General features: G+C 44.3%; 3 protein-coding genes across 7 annotated transcripts in view; all 3 read right to left on the reverse strand.

Annotated features, from left to right (window-relative positions):
- Positions 1-6,758: 6,758 nt before the first annotated feature.
- Positions 6,759-8,027, reverse strand: LOC123510518 (homeobox protein SAX-1-like). Its single transcript, XM_045265753.1, has one exon. It carries the CDS (start codon positions 8,008-8,010, stop codon positions 7,132-7,134), a length of 879 nt encoding a protein of 292 aa, XP_045121688.1. The 5' UTR covers positions 8,011-8,027; the 3' UTR covers positions 6,759-7,131.
- A 5,590-nt stretch (positions 8,028-13,617) lies between these two features.
- On the reverse strand, positions 13,618-17,094 carry LOC123510641. 5 transcript variants are annotated; one of them, XR_006676563.1, is made up of 4 exons: positions 16,610-17,042; positions 14,938-15,046; positions 14,304-14,435; positions 13,618-13,923 (listed from the first exon to the last, which is right to left on the reverse strand). XR_006676563.1 is itself a non-coding variant. In XM_045265956.1 (4 exons), the coding sequence occupies exons 1-4, from the start codon at positions 16,811-16,813 to the stop codon at positions 13,819-13,821; spliced, it is 561 nt and encodes a 186-aa protein (XP_045121891.1). In that variant the 5' UTR covers positions 16,814-17,085; the 3' UTR covers positions 13,618-13,818. The 5 variants fall into 5 exon arrangements, 3 of the variants coding, with proteins under 3 accessions (XP_045121891.1, XP_045121892.1, XP_045121893.1); XR_006676564.1 differs by having other exon boundaries at positions 16,539-16,625; XM_045265956.1 differs by having other exon boundaries at positions 14,304-14,446; positions 16,610-17,085.
- Positions 17,095-17,253: 159 nt separating this feature from the next.
- LOC123510640 (adhesion G protein-coupled receptor L3-like) overlaps positions 17,254-20,423 on the reverse strand; it is a 450,842-nt gene continuing 447,672 nt past the window's right edge. Inside the window, 1 exon segment of the mRNA XM_045265955.1 lies at positions 17,254-20,239. Coding sequence (XP_045121890.1) covers positions 19,106-20,239 — 1,134 coding nt within the window. The 3' untranslated portion in view covers positions 17,254-19,105.

The following is a 20,423-nucleotide window of genomic DNA, read 5'->3' on the forward strand; positions in this document are numbered from 1 at the left end:
TTATCAGTGTGGTGGTGGTGGTGGTGGTTAGGAGGAGGAGGAGGAGGAGGAGGAGGAGGAGGAGGAGGAGGAGGAGGAGGAGGAGGTTGGGAAGAGGCTGATGATGACAAATGATAATGAGGGATGAGGATGGGCTGGTGTTGATCACGGTGAGGGAAGAGAAGGGATAGAGAGAAGGAGAGTGAATGGAAGTACTCTCTCTCTCTCTCTCTCTCTCTCTCTCTCTCATAATGTGGTGATGACGATGATAATAAAGACAATGATGACAATGATAAGAAAAAGGGCAACGATGATGATAGGGAGACAGATGGCGCGAAACGTCATGATGGTGATAACACACACACACACACACACACACACACACACACACACACACACACACACACACACACACACACACACACACACACACACACACACACACACTAGGAGGCTCATAAACACTGGACTGTAGCATGATACTTCAGACTCGGCATTTAAATGAAAAGAGCAAAAAATTAAGACGTGATCCGAGCCTTCTTCTTTTGCATTACTGATCTTCCAATGCTGAGCTGTCATGGAATTATTATTATTATTATTATTATTATTATTATTATTATTATTATTATTATTATTATCATTATCATTATTATTGTTATTACTATTATTCTATTATGATGTGGAAGTTTAAACGAGAGGAAGAAAATGCACTTGAAATATTACGAATCTTAAAATCATTATATCCAGAGAGAGAGAGAGAGAGAGAGAGAGAGAGAGAGAGAGAGAGATAGAGATAGAGATAGATAGATAGATAGATAGATAGATAGATAGAGAGAGAGAGAGAGAGAGAGAGAGAGAGAGAGAGAGAGAGAGAGACTCTGACTCATACTCTATTCATGAATGCATTAAAATTACACACCTGAAAACTTGAGTTACAGAAGCTTTGACTCACTTACTGACTCATGACTTATCAGTGTGGTGGTGGTGGTGGTTAGGAGGAGGAGGAGGAGGAGGAGGAGGAGGAGGTTGGGAACAGGCTGATGATGACAAATGATAATGAGGGATGAGGATGGGGTGGTGTTGATCACGGTGAGGGAAGAGAAGAAGGGATAGAGAGAAGGAGAGTGAATGGAGGTACTCTCTCTCTCTCTCTCTCTCTCTCATAATGTGGTGATGACGATGATAATAAAGACAATGATGACAATGATAAGAAAAAGGGCAACGATGGTGATAGGGAGACAGAAGGCGCGAAACGTCATGATGGTGATAACACACACACACACACACACACACACACACACACACACACACACACACACACACACACACACACACACACACACACACACACACACACAGAGGTGGATGATTAATGGATAACACACCTAGGATACTCGTGTGGATATGAAATAATCCACATGTGGGCTTCGGGCAATCAGGTGCATCCCAGCAGGTGTTTGAACCCCTCCATGGCCAACCCCTCCCCCCCCTCTCTCTCTCTCTCTCTCTCTCTCTCTCTCTCTCTCTCTCTCTCTCTCTCTCTCTCTCTCTCTCTCTCTCTCTCTCTCTCTCTCTGAAGAGTCATTAGCACACACACACACACACACACACACACACACACACACACACACACACACACACACACACACACACACACACACACACACACACACACACACACACACACACACGTTTGTATTCATCTATTAGTCTACCTGCTGGGTGTACACACACACACACACACACACACACACACACACACACACACACACACACACACACACACACACACACACACACACACACACACACACACACACATCCATGATTCATAAGCAATTTAAAAGCCATTATCCGACCGACACGCCCACGAGAAATCTATGAAAGTATCAGCAACAATCTAATTACTCACTTTTTCCCGCGACCTGCTGTTTCACTTATTCTCCCATTAAGAGAGAGACCTGTTTGGGGTTGTCCATTCGTGAAATTCAGTAGTTTGAAAATAGTCACTCGTGCATGTCTTTATGGTTATTCACTTCTGTATAAGGCCATTGCTTTTTTTTCGTTTTTCACTGTTATTTATTTTTTTCTTCTTTTTCAACTTTCTTTTATGGTTATTCACTTGTGTATAAGTTCATTCTATTCATTTTTCGTCTCTATTTATTTTTTATCTTCTATTTTAGTGTTCTTTAAATGGACTACTCATTATTTGTGCATTTCTTTTCAAATTTTCAAAGGATTATTAACAAACTTCACAAATTTCAGATGTATGCTTGAATTCTTTTCTTTAGGAAGTTTACATGTTCTTTAAATGGAATACTCATTGTTTGTACGTTTTCTTCAGATTTTCAAAGGAATATTAACAAACTTCAGAAATTTCCGATGAATATGCTACACCTTTTTTCTTTAGGAGGTTTACATAAGAACAGTAAGGGAAGCTGTAAGAAGCCATCAGATATACACATGGCAATTCCTATATATAATAAAGTACACCTACCTATTTCCACCTGTCATCTCCATCCATAAATTTGCCGACTCCTTTAAAGCTCCCTAATGACTTGGCACTAACATTAACAGCAAACCATTAATATAAAACTAAACTAATTTCAACTAAGGTAACAGTATTTTAAAACCTCAAATAAGTCGATTAGTACGTGTCGTAGTTTGGTTCAGTGTTAATGACTCTCCTGGTTAAGATTGATTAATTAGTCGCTGTTGGCTTACCTGAGTCTTAATTTACATCGCCAGTACATCTTAGTCCTGAGAGCCACAGTTAAGGGACATTGTTCTGTGAGTATTATAATTAGCAGCAGTGTTAGATGATTAGACACATTTAAGGGGGTGGTAGGTGGGTATTGATTGGCGTGTTTTGTGGTGACTTCCTCGTTCTAGCATGGTGGGTTCTTACAGCTTCTCTCATTTATTTTATGTTCGTTTCTTCGTTCGTAACTTAGCTTATCCAAACTTACCGTGACTTAGCCTAACCTAATCTTACCCTAAAGCAGACTAGACCAGAACAGTAACCATTAGGAGGCTGCAACCTGTAACCAAAACTAAGAATAATATAAACCCTTAACAACTCAGGTATTTTCATCAATATGAGGTTTGTTTATGGAAGGAGTGAACAGGTGTTAATGAGTTTTGTCCAGGTAAACTAACAGCTTCCCATCCTCCTCCTCCGCCGCCTCTTCCTCCTTTTCTTTTCTCCTACCTCCCCTGCTGCTCCCTGACAGACCGCACAGACGGACAGACAAGTAGACAGTGCTGGTTGTTTATGTTGAGAGAGAGAGAGAGAGAGAGAGAGAGAGAGAGAGAGAGAGAGAGAGAGAGAGAGAGAGAGAGAGAGAGAGAGAGAGAGAGAGAGAGAGAGAGAGAGAGAGAGAGAGAGAGAGAGCATTAACGTAGCATTAAATGAACCATTGTTTTTAGCAGTTGATATGACATTAGCCTCTCTCTCTCTCTCTCTCTCTCTCTCTCTCTCTCTCTCTCTCTCTCTAGCATGTATGTATGTATGTATGTGTATATGTATGCATATTTAAGGCAATTAGGTACAAAACTACTCAATATACTAAAAACTTCCCTTACTTTCCAGCCTAACACTATCCTGGGTTCGAATCCAGAGACAAGCAGATACCGGTGAGCCTGGACAGGTACGCAGAGACCCGTTGATTAGTTCACAGGTGCGCATTTACTCGAAAGGTAACGTAACTTAAATAGTACAAGATAAATTTATATAACACGGAGATGAGCACAGTAGCAAGGCGCCCTTAGTATATTGCTCCAATTTCCTTTATCCACCTGTAAATATCTAAGAACGTGGATTCATCTTAATTTATCCACATAATATTATCCATCTATTAATCTCGCGTCGTCATCTTCCTTCCCCTTCCTTCTTATCTCATTTTTCATTTTGTTCGTCTTTCATGGATCCTTCTTCATCACTACCTCCTCCTCCTCCTCCTCCTTCTTTAATTGCTCTTCCTCTCATGTCTTCCCTTGCTCTCCTTGTCCTCTATCTTACCATCCTCACTTCTCCCTCCTCCACATTCTCCCTCCTCTTCCTCCTCATCCTCCTCCTCTCCATCTTCTCTCCATCGTGGAGGAGCCAGCGGGGACTCATTAGAGACTGGTCATTAATTTCCGCGGAGGTAATGAAACACCTTGCCAAGATTCACCCCGCCGCCAGCCTTCTGAACTTTATATTAATTTGCTCTAATTTGTTTTGGAGTGGCTGGTAGTGGTGGTGGTGGATGGTGGGTGGGTGGGTGCTCTCTCTCTCTCTCTCTCTCTCTCTCTCTCTCTCTCTCTCTCTCTCTCTCTCTCTCTCTCTCTCAAGTTCCTTATCCTTGTTCTGGTCTCTTCTCCCTTCTTTTCCTTTCTTATCTCATGGTCTCCTTTCCTTTCTTCGTAATTGCCTTGTCTTCCTTTCGTGGTATTTTATTTTTTCTCTCCTTTGCGCTACTGTTCTCTTCTCTCCTTTCTCCTTTCCTCTCTTCCTTCTGTTCTTTTACTTCTCTTTCGTCTTTTATATCACAATTCTCTATTTCTCATTTCCTCAACTCTCCTGTTTTTTTTTTCTATATTCTTTTTTTCCATCTTTTGTTTTCCTTCTTTCCTGCCTTATCTCTCTTCTTCTCTAACATATATTCCCGGTCGTATTCCCATTTTTTTTCTCCCTCGTGCTCTCTCGTCACAATTCTTTTCTCTATTTCTCATTTCCTCAACTCCTGTTTTTTTTCTATATTCTTTTTTCCATCTTTTGTTTTTCCTTCTCTTTTCTGTCTTATCTCTCTTCTTCTCTATCATATATTCTCTGTTGTATTTCTATTTTTCTCTACTTTGTGCTCCTTTCTTTACTCTTATACTCTTATGTTTCCTTTTTCTCCTTAGTCATTCTTTACTCTTTCCTCCTTTTTTTTCCCTCTCTTCTTACCTTCTCTTGTGCTCTTACCTTCAGTCCATATATTCTTACCTTCCTTTTCTTCCTTACTCATATTTTCCTCTCCTCTCCTTCTCTCTTCTCTTCCTTGTTGTTCCCTCTCTTCCTCTATACTGAGACTTACTAATCCCACCACGACTCTCACATCACAGCCTCTCTCTCCACGGAAGCTTTTATTCCAATACTACACACTGACAGGTCGCGAAGGGCTGGTCTTTTTACATCGCCTGACACGTGCTTGCAAATCCCCTCACGTGCAGGTTACGACGCCAAGCATTCACCGCTCCGTAAGGCAGTGATTGCGTGAGAAGTTCGCGGGAAGTGTGAGCGGTTTTGTCAGGATTGTGTGTGTGTGTGTGTGTGTGTGTGTGTGTGTGTGTTGTTTTGGTTCGTTGAATGCGTGTGTGTTTATAAAATTGATGTTGTAGATGTGTGTGTTATATTTTCTTTACCGTTTATTCACGGAAGTATAAGCACGCGAAGTTACACACACACACACACACACACACACACACACACACACACACACACACACACACACACACACACACACACACACAACAGTGACCAGCACAAAACTTGATTAATATTTTGTCATTATCGTGAAATGAAAGAGTAGCAAGCCGTGGCCAGTTGCATGCAGTGCTTGAGTTAAACACACTAATTACCTTCATCTTGAATATCAGGCATCCAATCACAGCCTTAATAAGCAAGTCTAATTATATGTATGCAATTTGAATGGCTGTCTGTCACCCTGTGTTTATAATTCATCGTGTTTTTGTAAATTTGATACTAAATCCGAGTGAATCCGTATTAATGAATCGTTTCCCTTTAACATTACCGGCTTGGGATTCATTTGGCCTTTTCTCATTTGCACTCTTCACATCTCACTTCGATATTACTTTTATTTTCTTTTCATGTGATAATTAGCGCCATAATCGGGTCGCTGGGCGTTGATTAAGTTCTTTAATTACCTGCCCGAGCCAATCAAGCCCAGGTGTTTGATGCTAATGACACTAATGGATATTTTTTTCTCTTCCTTTTTATCTGCGTTGATTCTTCACTCTCTTATTCCCCACTTCGTTTCACTCAAGAGCGGCGTAGGGTAGAGAAGCTCCTGTATAGAGGGTTAGAGGACTTACCATATACAGGGAGCCGTGTAGTGTGACGCAGTTTTGTGGTCTAATCCTCTTAGCTTAAATATGATGTTGTGTTCACTGCATACTTTCATCATCACGTTACCTTAAGTATTACTCCAGAGTCTAAGAACTGTAGATAATCTTGAGGTATTTAATGTTTAGTGATACCTTCTTTTTACCTGTTACCTGTGCTGCATGTCGCCTGTGCTTGTAACGACTTGTACCTTGTAATTGATCTTTTCTTACCTGTTGAAATAAGCCTCCAGGTGGAAGACAGCCTTTGTTTGTGGAGGGTTCAAAAGATTAAGTGTGGCTTGGTGTGTAAAGTGATACCGTGGGTGTTGCTGTGGTGTGTGTGTGTGTGTGTGTGTGTGTGTGTGTGTGTGTGTGTGTGTGTGTGTGTGTGTGTGTGTGTGTGTGTGTGTGTGTGTGTGTGTGTGTGTGTGTGTGTGTGTGTGTACAGATAGTCTGACGTGCTGTCTTAACTAAGCAAGTGTTCTTGGTTTGTTGCTATAGGCTTGTCCACATGTATATTTAACTCCTGTGTGTGTGTGTGTGTGTGTGTGTGTGTGTGTGTGTATGTGTTTGTATGAGGCATCAATAGTGCCCCGAGGCGTGCCCTGTGCGGGAGTGGCTGCGTGCCAGGATGGGGCGGCCCGGGCAGGATGGGTGGTGGTCTTTAGTGATCATGAAACACATCGTTATCGTGATATTTTTATTACAAAGACTAGATAACCTTCTATCGCAGAGGAACTCGGGGACAAGGAGCTACTCACACACACAGACACAGTCTGCCAACGATACATACATACATACATATGTACACAGCGAGGCGGCTCGCCAACCACGGGAGGGACACCAGGCGTGGGTCACCACAACGCAGGGATCCAAGACCACCTGAGAGTGGCTGGGGGCCAGGTTTCGGCAGCCTTGCCCTCAGTCTCGGTGCGGGAAAGTTTTCGCCGCCGCCGCTACCTCGGTCACCTCCGTCACTGCCGCTCATCGGGCGCGGCACGGCGGTGTCACACGTCCACACTGTCACAGTCAAGATGAAGGGGCGTGCCGTGACCCGCCTCACTTGGCTCGGCCCCCACAGGTGGTCAGGTCAGCCGGCTCGCTCTGCTGGTCCGCGTACGCCGCTGACAGCGTCGCCGCGAGGTAGCTTGGGTACGAGGGCGCGGCGGCCAGCGGTGTCAGGCTGCTGTTCTGTCTCTCCGTTTGTTGCTGCTGCTGCTGTGGCTGTTGCTGCTGCTGCTGGGGCTCGTGGTGGTCGTCCGACGCGTCCCCAGGACTGGCGGGGGAGGCGGGAGATGCTGGGGCCTCTGGGGGCGGCGAGGAGGTGCCGTCTGTCGGGGAGAGTGAGTCCTCGGCGGCGGCCTCATGAGAGCCCGCCAGCTTGGCGTGCTGCTGCTCCATGTACTGCTTGCGCCACTTGATGCGTCTGTTCTGGAACCACACCTTGACCTGGGCCTCGGTCAAGCTCAACGCCGCCGCCAGGTACAGCCGCTCCGGCCCCACCATGTACTGCTGGCGGGCGAACTCTGCCTCCAGCCTCTCCAGCTGTTCTGCTGTGAAGATGGTCCGCACTCGCTTCACTTTAGCCTTGGCCGAGGCGCCCTGGCTCCCGCCGCCGCCGTGCCCGCCTGCGCCCGTCTTCTGCTGGTCGCCGACCACTGCCGGGTAAGGTGCCGGACGGGTCTGGCGTTCCTCTCGCCGCAGGGCCAGGGAGCGCCCCGCTTGTTCCGCCTCCTGCTGGCGGCGGCCGAGGATGGCATCAATGGTGAAGGAGGCAGCGCGGGCTGTCTGGGGTCGATGCCACACGCTGGTGCCGGAGAGCGGCGAAGAGGGCGGCGAGCTGGGCGGCGAGCCCTGCGTGGGGAGTGCCCAGGGGAAGGGCATGCCGCCCATGCTGAGCAGCGGGTTGAAGAAGGGAATTCCCGTGGCGTGAATCATGGCGAGCTAAGCGGCCTCACCTGTCACTGGCAGACTGATGCTTCAGCCACACACTCACCTCACTAAATGTCGTCTGTTCAGGCTCCGCCCACGGCCTGCCTCCCATCCCGGCCCGCCGCCCATTGGGGCCGGACCGCCGCTGGCTCCGCCCCGCGACCCCCGTCCCGCCCCCTCGCAGCCAGACCATTAAGTGGCGGCCTCCATTCTTGAATTCAGTGGTGCTCAAATGAATCATGTCGACCTCCCCACTGACTGCCGGGAGACAATAATGCCAGCTGAGGCCGCCGAGTAAGAGGCCACAACAACCAAGTTATTAGAGCGACGGCGGCGAATACCAACGATGCTGTTATGCTGCCCCCCTGCCCCCTCCCCACCTCCTCCTACGGCACCCCAAGACCCCCGCAGACGCTCTACCAAGATTTTTGTTGGTGAACGAAATGAGGAGGCGGAGGAGTTAGAGGAGGAGGAGGCGGAGGAGCGAGAGGAGGAGGAGGAGGAGGAGGATAGAGGATAGAGCAGAGGCAGGTAGTACAGCTCAGGGGGCCCCACCACCTGTCCTTTTCTCGCGCTTTTCCTGCCGGTGTGGGAAGCCTGGCGAGGGACGAGGAGGGTCGCCAGGAGACCATAACAGTGTTCAGGCGTGCTTGGAGTCAATCCTGTAATCCTCGTTAAGAAGGATTTCCTTAAAGGATTTCTCGTCTCAAATTTTCTCTCTCTCTCTCTCTCTCTCTCTCTCTCTCTCTCTCTCTCTCTCTCTCTCTCTCTCTCTCTCTCTCTCTGTTGTCCTTTTCCTCTCCCTTCCCGGCGAACAAGGCGTGACGGGTCGGCGTGTCCCACAAAAAGGCGCCGACTAGGGTAGCGGGGCGAGGCTCAACCTGAAAGGATTTGGTCGGATAGATAGATAGATGGAGAGAGAGAGAGAGAGAGAGAGAGAGAGAGAGAGAGAGAGAGAGAGAGAGAGAGAGAGAGATACATGTATACTGAGAGGCACATGAAAAAACCGACTAAAACACACACACACACACACACACACACACACACACACACACACACACACACACACACACACACACACACACACACACACACACACACACACACACACACACACACACACACACACAAAACCGTTGTCAGTCCGGGAGGAGCAGAGCAGAAAATCACGTGTTTATTCAAGAGGAAAGAAGAATCAATCCAATTTTCCTCCACAAAACGAGACAGTGGAGGAAACGCGACTGTACCTCCATCACGTTAAATCCTCTCCCTTCCTTCTCTCCATTCTCTCTCTCCAACCGGGGAAGGGAAAGTTTGGTGGAGGCAATCTGGTTCCCTCTCTTTCTCTCTCTAAACTATAAATCTCTAACTCTCGTGAAATAAAGGGAAGAGAAAGTGAATCCTGGCCACTTGTAACATAAAAGGGCAGAAAACGAAGCCAGATCTCCGTGTCTCGTTAAAATGAAGATTGATTACAGCTAAATCTCAGGTATTGTTGGTGTACAATTCACGCACTTGAGTTTCTATAGGGAGTGCATATGGATCCACTTCGATTCCTTTGTGATTGGTGTTAGAATGTGCGTTTGTATAAATGTTCTGAAGTAAAAGAGTGTACTTGAAATAGAAATGGCGTTCTGTAGTATAAAGTGAAGTTGAAAATCATAAGAGAATGTTTCGCAGAGAGAGAGAGAGAGAGAGAGAGAGAGAGAGAGAGAGAGAGAGAGAGAGAGAGAGAGAGAGAGAGAGAGAGAGAGAGATTGAATGATTGATTGATTGATTGATTGATTGATGGTTTTATATCCAAGTTATACAAAACCTACTATCATAAACATCAATAATATGAATAGCCTGCCGAGCTCTTAATGGATCCTTAGCCGACATGTTGCTTATGACAAGAGTAACATCAACGAGAGAGAGAGAGAGAGAGAGAGAGAGAGAGAGAGAGAGAGAGAGAGAGAGAGAATAGTCTTCATTCACTTCCATACACTCTCTAGCTTGTCGGATCACTAAGCATAAAAAAAGAAAAATCTGCCGCGGAATTTCTTTTAATTTGTCACGTCCCACGAAGGTTGTCCGGCGCAGTGACGAAAGGTGACGGAATGTGGAGGGAGCGGCGTCACGTGGCTGTGTGTTACGCTCCCCGTGTGTGAAGGAGACGCTGAAGGGAAGACTGGAATAGATGAATGGATAGATAAATGGAGGTTCCTCTTTGTGTGTGTGTGTGTGTGTGTGTGTGTGTGTGTGTGTGTGTGTGTGTGAAGATCAGTCACCGTTAATTTGTGAGTGACCATTTCTCTCTCTCTCTCTCTCTCTCTCTCTCTCTCTCTCTCTCTCTCTCTCTCTCTCTCTCTCTCTCTCTCTCTCTTCTCTCTCTGTCACTCAGGATCGCCACTACGCCAAACACTTTTTAATCCATGAATTATACCCGCACAGCACCAATGGACCCGCGGCGCTCCTCACACAGTGGAGAGGTGTCGCTGGGAGGCCTAAGGGAAGAGGACGCGTCTTTATACCTCAGAAGCAATGGTCGTGGGTGGCTTTTGTCCCGGTGTTGGAGGCCGGAGGGAGCAGAGACGCGGGGTTCTTGTTGTGGTGGCGTGCCAGGACAGACCCCAAACTTTATGGCCCAAGTCCAATACCCGACAAATCGTGACACTTCACCATATGTCCGTCATTGGGAGGGGTGGGAGGGTTGGTTGGGTGTCCCCGAGTGGGTGGGTGTCTCCGGGTGCCTCTGGGTGTCTCAGGGTATAGTCTGGTTGTTCTCTGTCGCCACTGCTCTCTCCTTCCCGCGTCCCTGAGTCTCCATCATTGTAGGTGTAATTGAGATGATGGTCGTGATACCTTTGTTCACTGGGCGCTGCGTCAATGAGGTTTGCTGGTCTGAGGTTCGATCCCCTTTGAAGGATGAGAGTTTGGTATCCTGTTTTCTTTATTTTCTTAAGTGTATCATTCTTCTTGTTTACTGGAGGGCTTGGTCTGTTCATCCTGACCCTTTCTTGTTTGTTTAATAGCTTCATGGGATTTACCTGTCTTGTGGTGACGCGCTTCACTTCACCATTCACTGGAGCTGGTCGAGATTCACACCAGTCTGTATTGTTGCGCTAATGGGTTTACTCAAGTATCCTCTTTTGTACCACAGGGAAATATTTTTCTGATGAATTCTTATATTCTTTGCCAGACACACATTCCAATTTATATTTTGTTATTTTTCTTCTCGTCACGAAATTGGTCTGGTTGAATCTTATAAAAGAATTTATATTTTTTGCTGCCGGTTTTTTTTCTAAAGAGGATTAACTTCTCATTTATTTTCTTCATTAGTCAATCATATCTATTTTCTTTATTTCCGTTGATCAAGGAAAGATGTGTTGGGTAGCAGTAAAGGATCAATGTAATGAAAACACAGTCAAAATCATTCTTTTTTTCAAGTATCGACAAACTTTCTTGATGTCTTTACTTTACCATCACTTCTATCATGGTTAGAAGATCACCTTAGCAGCATCACTCCCCTTCATGATCACCTCTGGCTCATGTCATTATCTTTAGCATAGCCAGAATACCCCAATCATTCCCATCCACACTAACATTCTTCACTTACCATCCAATTTTTTTTTTTAAGGAGAATTAAAAGCTAACGAAAGAAAAAGTGTGGGAAGAGAAGCGGTGAAAGAAAGTAAAAGAATAGATAGCACCCATTGTCCTGCTAACCATCCAAATTCTAACCTAAATTGTTTCCTCTCCGTCAAGCAATAGTGGTCTTGTTGCAGAGTCCCCCAGTGTCTGTGTGTTCGGCGTCAGTATCCATGTCCTCCTTGACCCTTCAGCGCCTGCCCCGCCTTCTGTAGGGATAAAGTGGTAGCGAGGACACGGCAGTAAGGAATTGTGCTTGTGTTTTGTTATATTTATTTCTCCTTTGTTTAGTTGGAAGAACAGGTGTTTTAGATGTTTGTTTGCTGTTAAAGCTATTATGAGATATTGATAAACTAGCCAATGGTTGTTTGTTAGTGTAGTAGTTAATTGATTAGTCAGTCAGTTTATTATTATGTGTCATCATTATTATTATTACTATTGTCATTATTTATGTATTTTTATTTATTTATTTATTATTTACTTTATTTATTTATTATTATTATTTACTTTATGTGTGTGTGTGTGTGTGTGTGTGTGTGTGTGTGTGTGTGTGTGTGTGTGTGTGTGTGTGTGTGTGTGTGTGTACACACACACACACACACACATTAAAGACTAATTAACCCTTTCCTGACCTGGCATCCCAGCTTACCTGTCTCTGGGGAATCGGGAACCATTACCAAGAGAGCTGCGTTTACGATCGCCGCCACCACCACCACCACCACCACCACCACCACCTCTTCTCTTTTGCTCAATGAGTTTTATGGATTCACGTATGTAACAATAGGATAATTCTGGCCAGTATTCGTCTCGTGAGTTTGAATTTTGTAGTTAGAAAGTGAAATTGTATTAGTCTGGCATAGTAACTAGGCGCATGTTGGCTTTACAGAAAACGGTTATTTTTATGGTACACTGTAAGCACCTCGGCTTGTTGTCAGACATGTATGAGAAGGAATGAAGTCTGTAGGAGTCTGTAGTCGCAGAAAGTGTTCACGTGAAAATAGAGAGAATCGTAAGAAGGGGAAAGTATCTCATTCAAAAATTAAAGACTTTAAAGGCCCACTGAAGTGCCGGCGGTGCCTAAAAAAAAATTGAATATGTAGAGATGCATTAGAAAGGGACTGACTCCGAGGGTGCGAGGGTGGTATAGAATTTTTTTCTCAATCCTAAAATATATGAAGAATTTTCTATTATTTCTATTTAAATAGAAAATTCTTCACTTTTTTTTGATGAATTTTTTTTTACTTTTTTTATTTTTACTTTTTTTGATGAATTTATTTTGATCCTAAAATATATGAAGAATTTTCTATTATTTCTATTTAAATAGAAAATTCTTCACTTTTTTTTGATGAATTTTTTTTTACTTTTTTTTATTTTGAATTTTTTTTTTTTGACTAAGAATTTGATTTTTTTATTTTAAGACTCTATAGGTTTTGTTTTAAACCTAAAACCACCTATCCCTGCATACCTTTACTGCTACTGCTTTTTGCAATATTGGTCAGTGAATAATAAATAATCATTCAGCAATATTGGTCAGTGAATAAATAAATCATTGAGTTTTGTAGTCCGTACAATCAAATAAAAAAGGAAATCTCCATCCTTTTTTGTCATTGATCACACAATCGTCCACATCACACAATCAATCGTCCACTTAAGTCATGGTGATCCATTTAGTTCGATATGTTATGTCATTTGTCCACCCCATTAGGCGTATGACATTTTCACACGATCATCCACGCCTGTGTTATGTGATCACACGATCATGTAGTGTGATGTCATTGCATTGATATGCGTCATTTGTATGCGTTGTGTAATTAATGCCTCTAATAGTAGTAGTATTGCTTGTTAAAATGCCTTGGGAGTTATTACATTTATTATAAATAGCCTTTATATATATTAATTGAGGCAATTAATGCCGCATCCTAATAACCCCTCCCTCCTCGCTAAATACTTCAAAGACCGTCCGGAGAAAAAGCGTACAGCAAGTCAAGGAAAATTTTTTATTAAAAAAAAAAATAAATAAAATCAATGTCAACTGATGTGGGGAGTCCTGAGAACTCTTTCGTACACAAAGGAAGCTCATTACTCGCAACACTACGAGACCAGAGTCTGACACACAGGACACACACACATTGGAGAGGTTTCATTTAGGATGTTGGAGACTTGGTGGTCTTCGGAGTCCTGCACTTAAGAGATGGCGGGGTAAGATCTTGACCCTGATGCTCCAGGTAGCTTGGCATCACTCCTCAAAAAGGCGTATGGGATCGAAAAGGCGTATGGGATCGGCAACATCTATAAAGAATTTTTTTTAATTAAATGTCCTATAAAGAATTTTTTTATTTAATGTCCTTACATCTAGCAAGCTACAATATATCCAGGAACTTTTTCACTGCATCAGTATTTCATTAGTCTCTACCTAGTTCCAGTAGCATCATCTCCATCCATCCTTCCATCATCTCCATTCCTTTCGTAACGGTAACTCGCTGGAATAACTAACTTCCATGATCTCTCTCGCTGTTTCCTTCCTCTCATAGTTCAGTACCACATGTTGCACTCATCCTCCCTCATCAAAAATCCGGCACACCCTCCTTTTGTTGCGTTCTGCTTTGCTAACTTAGAAATTTCACTATCGTTCCATGCAATCACATTAACAAACCGGAACCCATACTTACGACGCTTGGCCTAGCAGCTGATATTATTACTTCATAGAATGTAGTGAATGCATTTACACGGAACCATTTGACAGGATGGCCTCGATAGCTTCCAGAGGGGCGGCTGTTGCGTTGGTTCAGGTGACTGGAGCCCTGAAAGACACCTGTGACGGGACGTGAACGTCAACTGGATGGCCGTGACGTCACTTTGTATTTTCCTACTTTTATCAATGAACTTTTGTCAGTTTTCTGTTCATATTAATGATACGTCAAATTATCCCACTGGAAAGTTACATGAAGGGAACTACATACAGACTGCATTAAATATCAATAACCAAAGTCACCCGCACGTTTACCGAGCTCACTCGTATGGTACAACCAGACGAAAGCAATTATCATAATGAACTGATCGTTGACAGAACTATCGTATTAGTAAATTACCTACTGCATCACTAAACAACCATTATTATATAGCAAGGACTGACGAGAGAAGAGGGAGGTAGAGAGATACACATGGACTAGTTGCACTAAACCAACACTAACAAAAAATAGAAAACGATTAAATCACCCAACGTACTGGAACTTGCCGTTCATAACCTGACGTTATGAAAGACTAAGATATCACAACCATATTCCATAACAATAACAACTTTACCTTTCCCCTGAACGCTCTTGCACAAAGCAACATGACAGGTCGGACTCTGTAGCTTCAAGACGGGTGGCTGCTGCGCTGCTTCAGGTGACTGGAACCCTGGACGGCACACCTGAGACAGGATGTGAACGTCGTCAGCTGGATGGCCGTGACAACACAAATACATTCTCCTACCTTAAACTTTTTTCTGTACTCTGTTCATATAAATTCTAAGACGTTAAAGCGTACTACATACAGACAGTGCATTAAATGCCAATAACCAAAGTCGCCTGCATGTTTACCGCTCAAGTCCCCTAACTATTCATGCCAAGCTCACTATGTAGTCAGACGAAAGTTATTGTAATTAACTCATTATTGAGAACTAATGTAAACGAGCACAATTATTCGTTAAGCAGTTACCTACATCACTAATCAAGGTCATTATGTTACACGTTGAAGACTTGCCATTCTGTTTATCATTCATCATTCCAGCACCTACAACACTGTAATCCCTAAATTGGCGGTCTCCCATTAAACCATTCTTTACTTAACGATCAACTAAGTGGTAACCCGAGACTCAGTAACCAGTTGTACTACCAAACGACCACTTAATTCCCGTAACCACCATTGCAGGCTTACCAGCAACAATTTCTCACCAATCAACAAAATCCTGCATTAAGCCACCAATTACTAATTATTCTGATCTTCAACTCCGTCATGTATCAGGTAAAACTAATCACCAGCCACTGATTAGCACACGTGCTCGTTAACATAAACTACCAATGCCCGACATCTATTCCTCATAAACAACGCTTACTTTCCTTCTCTACACTACAACCACCACCTAGAACAGGGGCGGGCAACCTCCGGCCCGTGGGCCACATCCGGCCCACGAAGGCTTAGCGTCCGGCCCGCCACCCTGCTAGGCTTTATTAATGCAATCCGGCCCGCGGACCTCCCACTAAAAGTAGAGAAGAAACTAATAAATTTTAAGTTTTTAAATGAATAAATTATACTATTGAATTACTTTACATTTCATTATTATTATTATTATTATGATTATTATTAGTAGTAGTAGTAGTTGTAGTAGTAGTCGTGTGTGCATAAGTTTTCTTTTATTACTATAGTATTCCATGCATTTATCTGAGATTTCGTTTTTCACTCCGGCCCGCGACCTCCTTCCAAGAGTCTCATCTGGCACTCACTCTAAAAAGGTTGCCTGCCCTGACCTAGAACCACCGAAAATGAATTACGTTCCATTGCTAGTCGCACTTACGCTACTTCCATATCCATTCACGTAACTATCGCCGTTAATCACCACGCCGCTAGGATAGTCGAAGCACAAACTGTCTTACCTCTCACTAAGTTGCTCATAGTATGCACAATAACAAGGCGAAAATTACGTAGCAAGGAATGAGAGAGAGAGAGAGAGAGAGAGAGAGAGAGAGAGAGAGAGAGAGAGAGAGAGAGGGGAGGAAGGAGATACACAAGGACTCGCTGCACTAAACCAACACTAAAAATGAAAACTTTAATTAAATTATTTAGCATACTGAAACTTCCCACACGAACACAATGATTACTATTTGTATACTCAAGTTATAAACGCCCAAAATATCAGTACTTACTATACTTGATATCATGTAATACCAGCAATTTTGCCTGCCCATATTACTCTATCCTCGGACGATACACTTACCTCCACAATGGCTGAGAGCAAACTGAGGGAGAAGGAAGCCGTCAAGCGGAGCACGTCTGCTGGGTTCGATGCAAAAGGTTCATGTGGTACTGTGCCGAAGCACTTAATTGTTTCTTTTTTCTTTTTTTTTACGCAGTTTTTATCAGCGTCATTGAGAGGTAGTAGTGAATAAAGGATATCAATCGATAGAGCGTATTCATACATTTTCTGTTAAGCCAGTATAGACCTCAAGATTACTACTGCCGCTTCAAACTAGTTACTTGTCTGAATCAACGGAGGTTTGGTTGTACATTTAAGGATATACCAATCTTTTATCCCATTGCAGATATTTGTTTTTCGTTTTTATGCATGAAAAAAATATATTATTCATGTATCAATGCATACCGTAAAATAAACATAAAATAAACAGCATTAGATGTTACAGGAGTCATAATTAAAGATCTTGCATAAAAGAACTAACTGGCCGCTACAACTTTACAACCCAAGCATGACGTGTCCCTTGTACTGATTACTTTACGGGACAAGTGTTCGTATATAAACAAAATAAGTGTTCATATATGAACAAAATAAACCCCTTGAGAGCGCACACAATCGCACCACAGATCAAGGTGGAATACTCATCCACAGGCTAGTTATGATATGAAACATTTCACAATAATTTATTTGATATCAATTTGGCGATAGATTCTTGTTCATTTAATACATGTATCACAGTTTACATACAAAATATTACAAAACAGAGTTGAGTCTATACAATGACTACACATGAGAGAGGCACAGATATATGTTAAGCCAGTGGAAGTTTTGCTTTTACTGTAAGTTTAAGATGGACACTGTTAGCATCCAGGGTTTCAGTTCCTCTTGTGGCTACAGACGCAAGATTAGACCTCATCTTTGATTAGGAACAAAATACTGTTCTTGGGACTTGTGTGTGTGTGTGTGTGTGTGTGTGTGTGTGTGTGTGTGTGTGTGTGTGTGTGTGTGTGTGTGTGTGTGTGTGTGTGTGTGTATCGTATACCTATGTCCTGTCTAATTAGTCACCAGGTATTTCATGAGTTCTTTACATGTTAAACCTAAAAATTTAGTTGCCATCTCTGTTATTTTTTCGACTCATATCAACAGAGCACTTCTGGCTGACTAACTAAAGTACTCTTGATACTTGAAACTAGAGCAAGAACCTCACATCAGGTGGTAATGGTGGTGATGGTGGTAGTGTGGTGGTGGTGGTGGGTCTCTGCGCGAGTGAGGAGAAAACACATTATTGCTACAACTCTGTAAGCGACAAGTGCCAGTAAAAAAAAAAGAACAAAGCAAGACTGTAACAACATATGCCTAAGGAGTGACATCTAATGCATTACAAATTATATTTTTAGGTAATGTTAGGATATAAAAAATGTAAAACACTTATGAAAGAAAAAATGCACAACTGAGAAGCAAAAAATACAAACACGGTTAGGATTCGTGAACGGGACAGATCCTTGAGAATGTTGCTTGGTCAGGCAGCAAATTACAGGTGTGGAATGACGCACGGACTGACTCTCGCCAAGCTCAGGTGTTTGGTGCCAAGCTTTACCTCTCCCACTTGTAAACACCAAAAAAAAAAAAAAAAAAAAGGAAAGGAAATACAGTATGCACCGGCTGAGGTTTTTCAATGATCCACTTCTTATGACACTATTATGTTTCTTTGTGTGTGTTCGGAAGATTCATGGCAGCTTCCCAAATGCCTGAACTTGGGCGACTCACTCCATGCCAAACTCAAAATGTGGGTAAACCCCGTCTAATAATGTGCTCAGCCGCATCTCTGCTTTACTGTATTGCTTCAAAATTTAATTCCTTACACTTGTTCCAATCATCACTAAGAGAAATTTGATCAATGTAATTTTAGTGTTTACTTTAGTGTTCTTACTGTGCCTATCTACAACATTACTTTCATAAAATGTGCAATAAATACATCCACGCAAAGGAACCACTGCCACCCACATGAGGCCTCCTGTCCGTAGTGGTTCTGGCAGGTTGGGGTCCCCAGCAGAAGGAGTCACTGGCAGGATCTTGGCAAATCCTCACAACCATAGTCACTTGCTATTACAATGTCCATTACTACATGTATTTTCTGAACACTTTGTTTTTTCTTATGAAACTGTTCTAGTATTTACATGAGAAGGGCTTATCACAACCCAGTCAAAAGGTGCAGAAAATATTGGCGTTTTCCTTGTCTTCCCTTGTGCTTGGTGGCGGAGTCCTCCTGCTGAAGGTCTGACTAGGGTGGTGGGCTTGTGGCTCCTCGCTCAAGTCACGCACGCTGTGTCCTCAAGGGAATTTGCAACACTCAGATCCACATGATTATCGATACGTACCTAGATGTAAATTATCCATTGCAATGATTATCATGAGTATGATTTGTCACTTGCACACACTTACATTCATGAAGCATAAAGGCCTTTAATGGGTTTTAAAGCACTATACACATATGTACACAACTATGACTATACAGAGGCCCTAGCAATGGCTGTACGTTGGGGGGGGAGGGTGTCGCTCCACCTGGGCTGTCCCTGTGTTCTCATCAATGGGAGCCAATGGAGGCTTCAGCTTGCACACCACCTGCTCACCACTCAGCACCGCCACTGTCATTTCACCCAGCTGCTGCAGCTGCTGCAGGTCCCGATGCCGCTGTGCTGCCTCCCAGTTACGCAGGTTTGGTTCGCTGAGAGGGTGGACCACTGGGAGGGGATGTCCCAATGTGGCCAGCATGGCCTGACTGTACTGAGGGACCGATTCAATTAACTGTCCACTGTTCACCAGGTGAGGCCCACCGTCCAGGTACTGCTGGGAGGCAATGTGGCCGTTTCCATGAGGCAGAGCGTGGGCTGAGGTGATGGCGGCGTGCGTCATGGGGAGGATGTGACCGGGACTGACTATGGTGTGGTCTAGCTGTCCCCCTAGCCCCAGATGACCCCCAGGCAGGGTGTGGGAGTGAGGGTTGTCCAGAATCATGCCATCCTGGTGACGCAGGCGGCCCTTGAGACGCGGGTCGTACTGGGGCTGGTGGTGGTGGGGGGCAGAGTGCTGGTCAGGCAGGGTGTAGGGCAGCAGGGGCCGGTGGTCGCCATAGCTGCGGGATGACTGGCGGGAGATGTCTGAGCTGTGGCGGCGGCCATCCTCATCACTCAGATCGCTCACCTGCAGCTCTGAGCGGCCCTCTCGCTCTATCTCCTCATACACTGGGTCTGCCCCACCCTCCATGGGGGCCTGGCGGGCCACAGCCACCCCATCCGGGATCTCTGTGTAGGTGTGGTTCCAGGGGGAGTGGGTGCGGTGGGCACGGGATGCGGCAGTGGAGCAGGGCAGCCGCAGGGTGGGGGCGTCCCCTGCCAGGCGGTAGTCTGGCAGCAGAGCCTCGGGTCCGGGGGGAGTCTGGCTGTGGCTGCCATTGTTGCCGCCACCACCAGCTGTGGTGGTGGTGGAGGTGGCGGTGGTGAAGGGGTTGACGAGGTGGTCCTGGGTGAGGTGAGGCACCACGTTGTTGTTGAGGCGCAGGGAGGACAGTTTTGGTGCAGGGCCGCTGCGGGGAGAGTCCTCCTGTTCAGAGCCTCCGTGTCCACTGTCCCGCCCACAGGACTTAAACGAGTACTTCTGAAATACAGCAGTGGAACATTTGAGACCTAACTTATAGTGTAATGAAGTATCAAATTTTCAAATAAAAGCACTATGACTTCCTAACTAAGTTCCTTTCGTTTATACTGAGTCAAATAACATCAGGGAGCTACCAAGATGTAGAAATCCCATCAATACTGAATTGTTGCTTCAAAACTAATAC

Source organism: Portunus trituberculatus, chromosome 29 (genome assembly GCF_017591435.1).
Source record: "Portunus trituberculatus isolate SZX2019 chromosome 29, ASM1759143v1, whole genome shotgun sequence".
NCBI lineage: Eukaryota > Metazoa > Arthropoda > Malacostraca > Decapoda > Portunidae > Portunus > Portunus trituberculatus.

Bases quoted from the DNA above. Each gene is read 5' to 3' on its own strand.
- LOC123510641 (XM_045265956.1), bottom strand. From the start codon at position 16,813: ATGTATGAATACGCTCTATCGATTGATATCCTTTATTCACTACTACCT. The intron at 15,047-16,609 runs GTAAGTGTATCG...ATCCTGTCTCAG, and splicing joins TGCTCTCAGCCATTGTGGAG to GTGTGCCGTCCAGGGTTCCA. The intron at 14,447-14,937 runs GTAAAGTTGTTA...GTCCCGTCACAG, and splicing joins CAAGAGCGTTCAGGGGAAAG to GTGTCTTTCAGGGCTCCAGT.
- LOC123510518 (XM_045265753.1), bottom strand. From the start codon at position 8,010: ATGATTCACGCCACGGGAATTCCCTTCTTCAACCCGCTGCTCAGCATG.